This window comes from Diceros bicornis, chromosome 39 (genome assembly GCF_020826845.1).
Source record: "Diceros bicornis minor isolate mBicDic1 chromosome 39, mDicBic1.mat.cur, whole genome shotgun sequence".
Classification (NCBI taxonomy): domain Eukaryota; kingdom Metazoa; phylum Chordata; class Mammalia; order Perissodactyla; family Rhinocerotidae; genus Diceros; species Diceros bicornis.
Window position 1 is genome coordinate 4,628,696 of NC_080778.1, and position 12,270 is coordinate 4,640,965.

General features: G+C 47.1%; 1 protein-coding gene across 5 annotated transcripts in view; it reads left to right on the plus strand.

The window, feature by feature from the left end:
• Positions 1–12,270, plus strand: part of RPS6KA2 (ribosomal protein S6 kinase A2) — a 372,902-nt gene that overhangs the window by 171,847 nt on the left and 188,785 nt on the right. The window contains exon 1 of one of the 5 annotated variants that reach the window (XM_058534012.1): positions 11,357–11,639. The exons of 3 other annotated variants lie outside the window; for them this stretch is intronic. In XM_058534012.1, coding sequence (XP_058389995.1) covers positions 11,541–11,639 — 99 coding nt within the window. In that variant the 5' untranslated portion in view covers positions 11,357–11,540. Of the gene's footprint in view, positions 1–11,356; positions 11,640–12,270 lie in introns of those variants that run through there. One more of the 5 variants, XM_058534009.1, reaches the window with a different exon arrangement.

The window sequence follows — 12,270 nt, forward strand, 5'->3', positions numbered from 1 at the left end:
GAAGGCACAACCTAAAGTGGTTGGATGTTGTGTACTATATATGTTCCTTAAGTCAACTTTCTTAAATTATTGCTGAATTATCAAAATACTTACTGATTTTTGTTTTTCTGCTTGATTTATCATTTACTGAAAGATATGTCAAACATTTCCCCAAATGATAATGGATTTGTCAATTTCTCCTCTTGATTCTGTCAATTTTTGTTTAATATATTTTGAAGCTATATTATTTGGTGCATGCAAGTTTAGAATTATTGTATCGTGGTGAATTGAAACATTCATCAATATGTAGTTTTTTTAATGTCTTTGAATGCTTGTTGTATATAATTTGTGTGACATTAATATTGCTTCATTAGCTCTCTTTGCGTTACTATTTGCATGATATATCTTTTTAAATTCTTTTATTTGAAACATTCTATGTCTCTTGTTTTAGACATGACTTTATAATTAAATTTATTTTAAACCAGTTTGACATTTTTTGTCTTTTAACTGGAGAGTTTAGCCTACTAACATTGATAGTAATTTTTTTTTTTTTTTGTGAGAAAGATCAGCCCTGAGCTAACATCTGTGCTAATCCTCCTCTTTTTGCTGAGGAAGACCGGCTCTAAGCTAACATCTAGTGCCAATCCTCCTCCTTTTTTTCTCCAAAGCCCCAGCAGATAGCTGTATGTCATAGTTGCACATCCTTCTGGTTGCTCTACGTGGGATGTGGCCTCAGCATGGCTGGAGAAGCAGTGCATCGGTGCGCACCCGGGATCCGAACCTGGGCCGCCAGTAGCAGAGCACGCGCACTAAACCGCTAAGCCATGGGCCGGCCCCTGATTGTAATTTTTGATATATTTTGGTTTGTTTTACCCTTTTAGTTTGTGTTTGGTCTAGGACTTGATTTTACTTTATTTACAAACTAATAATCAGCCTGTTACTGTTTTGTGGATGCTGGAAGAAGACATAAGCTTCCAGGACCAGAAAGAAGGGACTTCATCACTCAAGTGGCATGACTATCATATTTGCGTTGGTTTCCATTGCACCCAAGCCTCAAGGAGGCAATGCAGGGGGCCCCAGATGGATGCTATGCTCACACTGAAACTGCATCTCAATTGAGGAACACTTAGCTTGGGGACCCTGGTGTTTTATAACAAGGAGTAAGCAAGCCTGTTCTTTGTCTTGGGGGGAAATATTACCTCATCCCTCAAGGTTCCTCATTGCAAACACAACTCTGAGAAATGGCCTGGGTTAAGAGTGGGCAGTACCTTGTGTTCTTCCCATACTCAGCAAGAATGAATGAAGAATGCAGAGACCCAGGTTGCCACTCCCAATGGTTTGTGTTTTCTACTTATGCTACTTTTTCTAAATTTCTTTTTTTCCTTCTTTCTTGACCTCTTTTAGAGTATTTTTCTTGTTCTATACTTTGCGTCTATTTGTTTAGCAATTACACACTGAACTTCTATTTTTTTTTTTTTTTTTTTTTTGTGAGGAGATCAGCCCTGTGCTAACATCCGCCAATCCTCCTCTTTTTTTTTTTTTTTTGCTGAGGAAGACGGCCCTGGGCTAACATCTGTGCCCATCTTCCTCCACTTTATATGGGACGCCGCCACAGCATGGCTTGCCAAGCAGTGCGTCGGTGCACGCCCGGGATCCGAACCAGCGAACCCCGGGCCCCCGCAGCGGAGTGCGCGCACTTAACCGCTTGCGCCACCGGGCCGGCCCCTGAACTTCTATTTTTTTATGCGTTACTTTAGAAATTTTAGCATGTATATTTAACTTAATCTGCATCTTTGTTGACTTCCCGGAAAATACTAGGACATTAGAAGATTGTAACTCTGATCCCACTTCCTTCTGTATATGCTATTTTTTTAAATCAAGATTTCATTTCTAATTTGATGTAAGTCCACAAATCATGCAATACATTTATTTCTTTTTATGCAAGCCATGAGTGTGTAGCTTTACCCATAAGTTTTCATTAGAAGTGAACTTTCTCAGGTAGTTTATCTGGAAATGTCCTTATTTTGCCTTCATTCTTGAAAGATTTTGGAAGGCAGAGAATTTGAGGTTGAAATTATTTTCTCTTGGCACTTTGCAGATAGTATTCCACTCTCTTTGGCTTCCAATGTTGCTCTTGAGATGTTAGTTAACACTCTAACATTCATTTGTAGAAAATCTCTCTTTTCTTCTCGTTCCTCTGAAGAGATTCTTTTCTGTTTTTGGCATTCTGCAGATTTAATATGATGTATTTAGGTATGGATTTATTTTTATTTAATTCTTAGTATTTTGGGAGAATTAAATTTATTTTGGGGCCTTTATAAATATGAGGATTGGTGTATTTTATCAACCCTGAAAAGTTCTCAATTATTATCTCACCTCTTTGAATAGTGAATTTCTACTTTTCTTTCTTTCTTCCTTCTCTCTTATTCTAAGACTCAAAGGCATGCTGGAATTTTCTCCTTCTATCTTCCATATCTCTTAACCTGCCTTTCATATTTCCTGTCTTTTTGACTTTCTGATTTACATTCTGTCAATTTTCATCAGATCTAACTTCTCCTTTATCAACTCTTTCTTGGACTTTGTCTAAACTACTGTTTACTCTATCTATTGGGTTTCTAATTTAAATTATTATAGTTTAATTTTTAAAGTTATACTTATGTTTACAAATCTGCTTGATCATTTTATAATCTCTAATTTCCTTGTAATGCTTTCAATCCCCCTTTTTGTTTTTAAACATTAAAAAACATATTTTCTATTATTTATACAAAAATGTCAATGTCTGCAGTCTTGGCAAGTCTGTTTCTGCAATTTATTCTCTCTACTGACTCTTGCTCATGGTAGCCTATTTCCTCGGGTATTCGACAATTTATGATTGCGAGCTCATGTCCTTAGAATTTTCTCTGTGTTTAAGCTTTGAGACATGTTTAAAGCACGTTGCTCCAGAGGACTTATATTTGCTTCTGCCCGGTCCCTGCGGTGCTACAATGTGGGACCATTAAAAAGTTAATTGTTGACTTGGAGTTTTCCGGGCCACACTAGGAGTGTGAATTTTGGCCTCAAACTAGAACGAGCATGAACTGCAGAAGTCCAAGAGGAGAATTCTTTTTCCTTCCCTTCCCAGTGCTCACATCTGAATAAACACCTTTCCTCCTGCTGAGTGAGGTTTTCCTGGCTGACCCATTAGAGTTTGCCCTACGAGGATCCTGACTTTCCACAGGGTGGCTCTGACCTGACCTCCCACCCTACATGAGCCCCAGGCTTTCCCCAGTTCTCCCTGTTCTCCAGACCTTGCTGAAACCTCACATCTAGGTTACGGGACTGATACAGACTCCAGGACAAATGCTGCTCATAACATTGCTTACTATTAGGAAATGTCTTCTTCTTCTCATTTTTTGCCTAAATTTATTTTCCCCCATTTACTATTGGATCAGCCATGCTTTTAAAGACAGAGGATTTTTCCCTGTTTTATCTAGCATTTTTATGTGTCTCAGGAATGCTCCTCTACATGTGTAATCCATCATATTCCCAAAAATGGTCTTCCCCCACCCCAGCCTCCTCCTGTACCCCTCTGATGAGAAAGATGAGGAAGACGGACCACAGACACTATATACTATGAGGATTAACCCTATTGTTTTAGTGTCCCTGAGTGTTTCCTTAACATGTTCATTCAGTTCCCATCTCTAGTATAAGTATTTAGTGCCTGAAATGCTCCAGATATCTATGAAATCTTTTTTAAAAGATGAACATTTCTTGGGGCTGGCCCGGTGGCGCAAGTGGTTGGGTGCACGTGCTCCACTGCGGTGGCCCAGGGTTCGCCAGTTCGGATCCTGGGCGTGCACTGACACACCGCTTGGCAGGCCATGCTGTGGTGGCATCCCACGTAAAGTGGAGGAAGATGGGCACGGATGTTAGCCCAGGGCCAGTCTTCCTCAGCAAAAAAAAGAGGAGGATTGGCAGATGTTAGCACCAGGCTGATCGCCTCACACACACACAAAAAATGAACATTTCTTGCTAAAAAATTCTGGCAAGGATTTTACATTCTCCATTGTACTCATTCCAGGTCTGGAGAGACTTTTCCATTATGAGGGATTTTTTTTTTTCCTTTTTAAGTTACAGAAATCCTTCCTGCTATAGTTTTAACCAGCTTCCTCTTTCCTGCTAACTCCTTTCCTTTTAAAGTTCCTCTATAATTTATGTATAGGCTTGGGTTGACAAGAAAAAGCCCCTTATTTCTCTATTCACAGCTAAGTTTCCTTATATACTGTTAGACCAAATACTCCAAGGACACCAGTCATATTGGATCAAGGCCCACTCTACCCCAGTGAAATCTCATCTTAACTAATTACATCTGCAACAACGCTATTTCCAAAAAAGGTCACATTCCAAGGTATTAGGGGTCAGGACTTCAACATATCTTTTTGGGGGAACACAATTCAACCCATCACAACGTGTGAACAATAATAAAGCTCAAACCCAGAAGTTCTACAGATGCTGTCACCTCCCAATGAAACAATGGTTCTTTTGCCCTTCTGTCTTTTAAAATATTGATGATTAGAGAAGACCAGAGGCATGTTATAGCATCTACATGAAATGTTTTTCACATTTCTTACCCTTGGCACACGCACTTGGATGCCTTTTTCTCTCAATGCTATTCCATGGAATAAGCCTCACTTTGGTGTCCCTCTACTGTCTCGTGAGTAAACTAACCTTTAACAAGAAAATCTAGCCATTCTGCACGCTAGAGCTCAACATTCCTGCTGCCAAAGGCACTCACATGACCCCAAAGCCATAATCAAGCCGGTGGAGGCCGCCACCGGGGACTTCTGTCTGTGAGATGCTCTGTCTGCAGGATCTTGGCCTCGGGGCATTTCTTGACCAAGTGTAATCGTCTAGAGAAATGAAGTCCTGGCCTGTCGCCCTCTTGATTGCTACTCACTCATGATTTCTTTTGACACACAGCTAGTATAGTGCTCGACACACTGAGAATTTGTGAATTCATTGATGCACAGACCTTGGACGAACGCTTTTCATCTTGTGTGTAAGTGTAGATGGTCAGTTCACCTCCCTGGGCCTCAGTCTCTTCACCTCATTAGATGGGGTTCACCATGTCTGTTTTGTAGATTTCATGTGTGTTACAGACATGAAATAATAATGTAGGCCCAGCTCTTCATAACCAGCAAATCTCTGAAAATAATCATCATAAAATCTCTTTAAACAAACACATATGGAGTGCTGCAGACAGTGGCCATCCTGAGTATTTCCAAGTTGGTGGGAGAGGTAGACAGACAAGCCAAGAGCCGTGATCCAGTGTGATTAGTAAAACGGGGACCCCAGGGAAGGACTCCATAAGACAGCCTCTGGCGTGGAGGGATTTCAGTAGGCTTCCTGGGGAATGATACTGAATCTCGAAAGAGGTGTGACCAGTAGGTAGAGGCAGGAGGGCAGAAAGGACATACCAGGCAGTGACCAGCATGCACAGCATCATGGAGGCTGGAAGTTCATCTTGACACAGCATGTCAGCATGGCGGGCACAGCCCGAGTTCTAGGGGAGTGGGAGGAGAGGCAAATAACAAAGCAGAGGGAGACGTGATCAAGAAGAACACAGCCTGTGAGCTCTGGAGTTTGCCCTTCATCCTGGCAGACATGGGGTGGGCGCTATGGTGCATAGGGGGTAACTTGACCTGATTTGCTTCTAGAAAGATCAGTTTGGTAGTAGGATCACAGATGGGTTGTGGGGGATAGCATTTAGCCTGTAATTACTATATTCTGGCAAGAACTGATGAGGGCCCCAACTATATTACTTGGAAAGAAAGGGAGACATGGACAATATTTAGAAAGTCATCATTGACAAGTCTGTCTGTCGTTAGACATAAGGAATGAAGAAGTGACAGAAGCGAATGGGAATTCTTACCTTCTGGTTTGGGCAGCAGAGTGAATGTTCGTGCCCTGCACAAGACAATATAGTTTAATAGAGAGAGCATTCAAATACAAATTCTGGAATTCGGGGTCTACGCCTTTCTAGTCATGTCATTAATTTTCTGTGTGAAACGCTAGGATTTTAACAAATAACTTTGTTGAGCATATATTGGTTTAACTGCACAAAATTGCCATTTTTGTAGGTGACAACCTTGTGTGAAAAGTGCCACAGGTTTCTCCTCCTCCTCCCCCCCCCCCCCTTCATCGCACAGAGTGGGGTTTCTCAGCCTCAGCAGGACGGCCTTTGGGACGAGATCATTCTTTGTGGAGGGGCTGTCCCGCGCAAAGGGGATGTTCATCAGCCTCCCTGGCCTCTGCTCACTGGATGCCAGCAGCATCTCTCATCACCCCCCCGTTGTGACAACCAAAAATGGTTGTCTAGACATTACCAAATGTCCCCTTGGGCGACAAAGTCACCTCTAGTTGATAATCCCTGTTCTAGAGGCTTAGAGAATTTCAGCAAAGGTCAAGTCACAATTGGAACAGTGGGTGGAAATTTAATTCAAGATATTTCACTCTCCAATGTACATTCCATCTCACGATACTTCGTACCACTGTGCACTTGAGCGCTTCCACCTGTATCGAATGTGCTCTCTCACGAAGAGCACGTTTATGCTCAGCTGTATCTAATCTGTGCTACATGGTTTCAATCGCAGTAACCCAGTACTACATGGTTTCAATCGCAGCGTATATTGTTCATTTTCCTATCTGCTCGGGCGCTCTGAGGGTCTCTTGTTCTTCAATCATATTTTCCTTTCTTCCTTTTATTTCCTTAAACATAGTAGATTTGATAATTTTATATTCTACATCTGGTAAGTCCAGGAGCGAAGTCCACGTGTCTGATTCTGTGGTCGGTTGTCCCTCTGGCTTTGCTGATCCCAGCGTCCTTGTGGACCGTGTGTTCAGTGACTGTGAGCACATCATCTTTGGAACTGCATCTGAAGGAGTTCTCTGAAGCCTGGGTTTAATGTGGTTTCTCTAGAGAGCGTTTCTGTGTGCCTCTGCTAGGCACCTGGAGTAAGAACCATTTGAGACCACTTTAAATTCTCAATTTGAGGTTTTGTTGTTTTTAGATTACATAGGAGTGAATTAAGGCCACAGGCCCCTGTAAGGCCCGCCTGTGCTCACAAATTATCAGGGGATAGTTCTTGCCCTGCCCTGCTCCCACATTTAGTGCCAGTGTTCAATTATGATTCCCTGTCTACGGCGGGGGGGATGGTTATTGTAGTCCACCCGCACCCTGAGGGAAGAGCCCTGCTGCAACCCTGCGCTGGGTGGGTGGGCTTTGGTTCTCCGTGCCCCTCAGGGCTGTCGGAACGGAATCTCAGAGTTGCAAACCTGGACATCATTTTTGACTCTTCCTTCTCCTCACTCACAGTTGTAACTGGTTTGTTGAATAAACTTGGCTGTGATTGGATCAAAACATACCTTTCAATATTTGTCAGTAGTGTGAACAACGGGAGGACCCTGTCAATCTCCATGGCTTTTCTTCCCACTCTTGGACAACAGACAACCATATTTGCTTTAAGTTTTAAACACTTGATTAAGAAATTAATATTTCTAGTCCTAAGTACTGATCAAACTCAGACACTCTCTGTTTGCCTGGCTTAAGTTCCCATCACGCTGGAAGCCTGCAGTGTCCCTTTCAGGGTCAGAGCCAGGAGGAGAGGAGAGAGAAGGAGATAGAAAAGGCTTCCTCAAACTGGTCCTGACTCAGCTGGTCTCGCTCCCTGGGCCCAGCCTGAACCTTTCTCTCATGGAGAGCTGTTTTGTCTTCTTCTGATGTTGCTGTGGCTGGAGACCCTCTCCCCCACAGCCTGCAGCCCACTTACAGGACAGAGGCATTCCATTTGGGGGTTACTTAGAATTCTTCCCTCAGCCCTCCACCTGGTGCCAGATGCTTCTGTTCCAGACTGGGTCTCAGAGACCTCCAAACTGCCCCTGTACTGCATGGCCATGTCTGAGCTATAGGAAACGTTCATATATCCTTTGGTCCACTCAATGAACAGCCCCACCCCACCCCCATCCCCCCTGGCACCTCCCCGGAGCAATGGCCATCCCTCTTCTCCTCTAGAAGCCAGACCTCAGGTGCTCTGTCCCCAGCAAATCACAGTTCTTGTGGGGGCTGGAAAGAAAGGAGGTAGCACTCCTTCCCCGCCCAAGTCCTTTGGGTGGAAGGCAAGGAAGGGGGTGGCAGCACAGATCTTGCCCAAGTCAGCTTCCTGACAAAAGCCCCCTCTCCTTCCTGTCCAGGGCATTTTGTGTTCTCAAAGACAGGGGAGTCTCAGGGTGTGGAACAGGCTCTCGGTTAACTATCTTTGAAGTTTTGAAATTTTATAGCTCACTTGTCTTGGGGACTTCATAGGGACTTTAATTTTCGTTAATCAATCATGAAATCTTGTTTGTTCTAAGGTCTCAATAGCCCTGTTCTTCCACATCCTGGGGCCCCGCCTCCTCTTTCTGCCCAGGAAATCTCCTTATCCCCAGGGGTCACCCCAGAGGCCACCTCCTCTTGGCTTCTCTGCTGAGGATAGACTTCTCATTTATTGCTGCTCACAGAGCATCCTCCTACATGTTTCTTTCACATTACACAAAAACTGCATTGTATTTGTCTATTCACTTTCCTTCTCTTCCACTCGACTGTGAACTTCTGGAGGTCAGGAGCCATGTGGTCACCATTTTTGCCTCCCTGATGCGGAGCACAGTGCCGGGTGCTAGTAGGTGTTCCATAATCATTGGTTGAACAGAATTGAATGCATACTGGCCAATCCGGTACTCTCTTAGAAGCAGCAGTAGCCACCGAATTCAGTCGCAGACTTTTAGTGCTAAGTCAGGGAGAAACTTGAGGTAACCGAGGAGCTGCTGAGCAATCTGCCTTCTCTCCCGGCCCACCCACTCCTCATCTGGGCACGAGCCTTTATCAACCTCACCTTTTCTCTTCTGGTATTTGGTAATGGTCATTTGGACCCAATTTCAAGTGGCCCTGACACCTATCCCAGATTTGGTGGTCTGCAGGGTTTCCTTGTATAAGCACATGAAGTGGTGGTCAATGCTTGCTAGAGATTTCAATACACTTTTATTTTACCAGGACAAAAACAAAGGCAAACAGATTTGTTCTAGCAATGAAATGAATTCCACGATTGACAAATGAAAGCTGATTTTTCTTTTGAGATTTCCAAGTTCAATAGAACAGTTTTGTGGCACTCAAATTTGGGAGTATCATGAATGTTCCATAAGACGTTTCCTTTCCAGTGCTGTTACTCCAGATCGTCAAAATGCTCTTCTTGCTAAAACACAGCCTTGATTTAGGCCTGCCCCAGGGCCTTGTCTGGAGCAGGGTGCCCCTGAGCTGGCATAGTCGGCATACCACACTCCTGTCTCTGACCAGTCATACCAGCTCCCCACAGTGAAGCCCAGTCAAATTAGAGTTGGTGACCAGCCCAATGTCCAACATCTTTCAGCTGCTCTCTTTGCCAGAACAGCAACGTGGCATAGCCCAACGCTGTCTTTGCATTTGCTTAGAGCTGGGATGCCTGGGTGGTGGCGAGGGTGTGGGGGGGGAACTGCCCACCAGAATACCAATAATTGCCCCCCAGCACAATCCTTGAGGGCAGCAGGAACCAGTTTTGATGGGCACATTGTCATCTTAGAAATGCAGAGTGGGAACACAAAACATGCCAGTGTGCTCAAGCTCACCAAACAAGGAAGTGGCACTGCCAGCCCTGATGCCAAACTCTCTGTGCTTGCCACTACCAAGCCTGCAGCATTCATTAAGCCCCAGAGAGTGTATCTGACCTCACCTTGTGACCCAGACGCATCATGAACTCACCAGTTCTTGTTTGGGGGCATCCACCCTCTTGACTCACTTTACAAAGATAGCCTATCCCAAATATTAATGCTATCTTTGATTCAGCCAAGGGGATGACACGACACGTGGATTTTCACAATCTGCCAGGCCAAAGCAGCGTGTGTGATACGTACCGAAGCACTAATGCTTCTGGACTTTGCAGGGGGTGGTGGCAGTAGCTAATGAGATTGTTTGACCCTATCTTAAACATAAACTCAAAACGTGGACATTGCACAAGAGTAAAACAGAAAAAGCTGCACGGAGTCCTGAGCTCACAGACCTGGAACTGCCTGCAGCCATCTGACGAGCGTTTCTAGAAAAGAAACCAGTGCGTTCTCCTTTAAGGCAAATCCCCTGCAGCCCTCCAGCCAGCAGCTGGCCTCTGAGAGCCCTGCCTCAGGACGCTGTCTGGGCCGGCCCTGATAGGTCATTCCTTTGGATAATTTTCTATATATGGAGTCGGAGGTCAGGGAGGACGGATTTTGTCTTTGTTCTCCAACCACAGCCAAGGGAGGCTTCCCTGGCTGCCCGATGAACCTTGTGGGGATGCGTTCACCACCCGGGCAGTGATGGGTGGACCCCTAGATCGGGGCGCGAGGGCTGCGGGGCCAGGGTCGAGGAGAGGGTCCCGGGGCCGAGAGGGGGTGCGAAGAGAGGGTGCTTGGGGCCGGAGTCGAGGAGAAAGTCCCCGGGGCCAGGAAGGGTTGCAAGGAGAGGGTCCCCGAGGCCGGGGCGAGGAAAGGTGCAAAGCGCACCAGTGAAGGCTCACAGTGGCCCCCGGATTTTGTTCCATTTTCTAGAAGTGTTTGCTAGTCAACAATTAAAGTTTTGTTCGGCAGAGGAGAGCATTGTGCCAAAGTGTGTATATAGATGTTTTAAGGAAAGGAAACATAATGACACCCCCAAGCCCAGCAGGCAACGGAGCCGAACGGAGAGCAAGAGGCAGACGCAGCTGAGCAGCCGCACCGCCCGCCTAGCGCAGCGGTCCTCCGCGGGGCTTATTAGGCATGCGCCCCCGCGGGCGCTGATTGGCGGTGGAGGCTGTGGGCGGGGCAGTGGGCGGGACGGGGCTGCACCCAGCGGCTACTCGGAGGGAGAGAGGAGGAGGAGTGAGCGCCTGGGCGGTGGGCACTGATTGGTGGTAGTGGCAGAGATTGAGGAGGTGGGCGTGGCTAGGCGTAACGGCGGGCGTTGATTGGCGGTAGTGGCAGGGGGCGGGGCAGGTGTGGGGCGGGGTTGCTCGGAGGACAGGAGGAGGAGTAGGAGGAGGGGGCGCCTGGGGCGGTGGGCGCTGATTGGTGGCAGTGGCAGAGGGCGGGGCGAGGAGGCAGGAACTGATTGGTGGTAGTGGATGTAGGCGGGGCGGGGGCGGGCTGTCCGGGGCCGGTCCTCTCAGGGCAAGAGGAGGAGGAGGAGGAGGAGGGAGCGCCTGCGGCGGCGGGCGCTGATTGGCGGTAGTGGCGGAGGGCGGGGCGGGGCGAGGCTGCCGGGGCTGTTCCTCGCTGGGAAGCAGCTGGCGGAGGAGGAGGCAGAGGAGGAGGAGGGAGCATTGTGGCCCGGCCGCCGTGGCCGGCTCGGCCTGCCCTTTGTGCCCGCAGCCCGCGCCCCGCGCCGATGGCCGCTGCGCTGGGCTCCCCAGCCTCACGCGCCCGCCCGCGGACCTAACCCCGCGCGCCTGGGATGCGCCGGGGATGCGCGTCCTCCGGCCCTGCGGCTCCTCCCGGCTGGGCGCGGGACGATGGAGCTGAGCATGAAGAAGTTCACCGTGCGCAGGTTCTTCTCGGTGTACCTGCGCAAGAAGTCGCGCTCCAAGAGCTCCAGTCTAAGTCGACTCGAGGTAAATACCATCGTCTGTGTGCGCGCAGGTTCCCAGGTCCCCGCAGCGCCCTGGAGAATGCTGTGGGTCTTGGGGCTATCCCATTGTCACATGCACGGTTATCCTGAGACCCACGTTAGGGAGTTAAAGTTACTTGAGAGCTGGTCCGGTTTTCCTAAAATCGAACGTTATTGTTGGGACTTAGTAATAATTGGACCGGTTCTCCGGTCCTCGGTGGGGACTAAAGTCTGCCCCTGTTGAATTTCTAACTACTTTTGTTTCACGATCTGTGCAGGATTTGGGGTAGTCACCCTGGGTGCCCCCATGGATGCCTGGGTGAGGAGGGCGTTTCAGTCCGTGCAGCTGGACTGCCTGGTGTGGCTGGCACCTTAGAAGTCCCAGTACAGAACCTCCTCAGCCCTGCCCTCGACTAGTGTTGATCGGGTTTATTTTACTGTGGCCCAGAGCCGCACAAGTACTACCGTATAGTGTAGATCGTTCGTGCATTTGAAATCAGTGTAGAATTAACAAAAAAGGATGGAAAAAAAAAAAGGCTACAACAGAATCTACTCGGGCCAGTCTGAAACGGTGCTCAGTAGTGAAGTGCCTGATGCAATATTCCTGCAGCTCCGGGTTTGATATGGATTCGTCT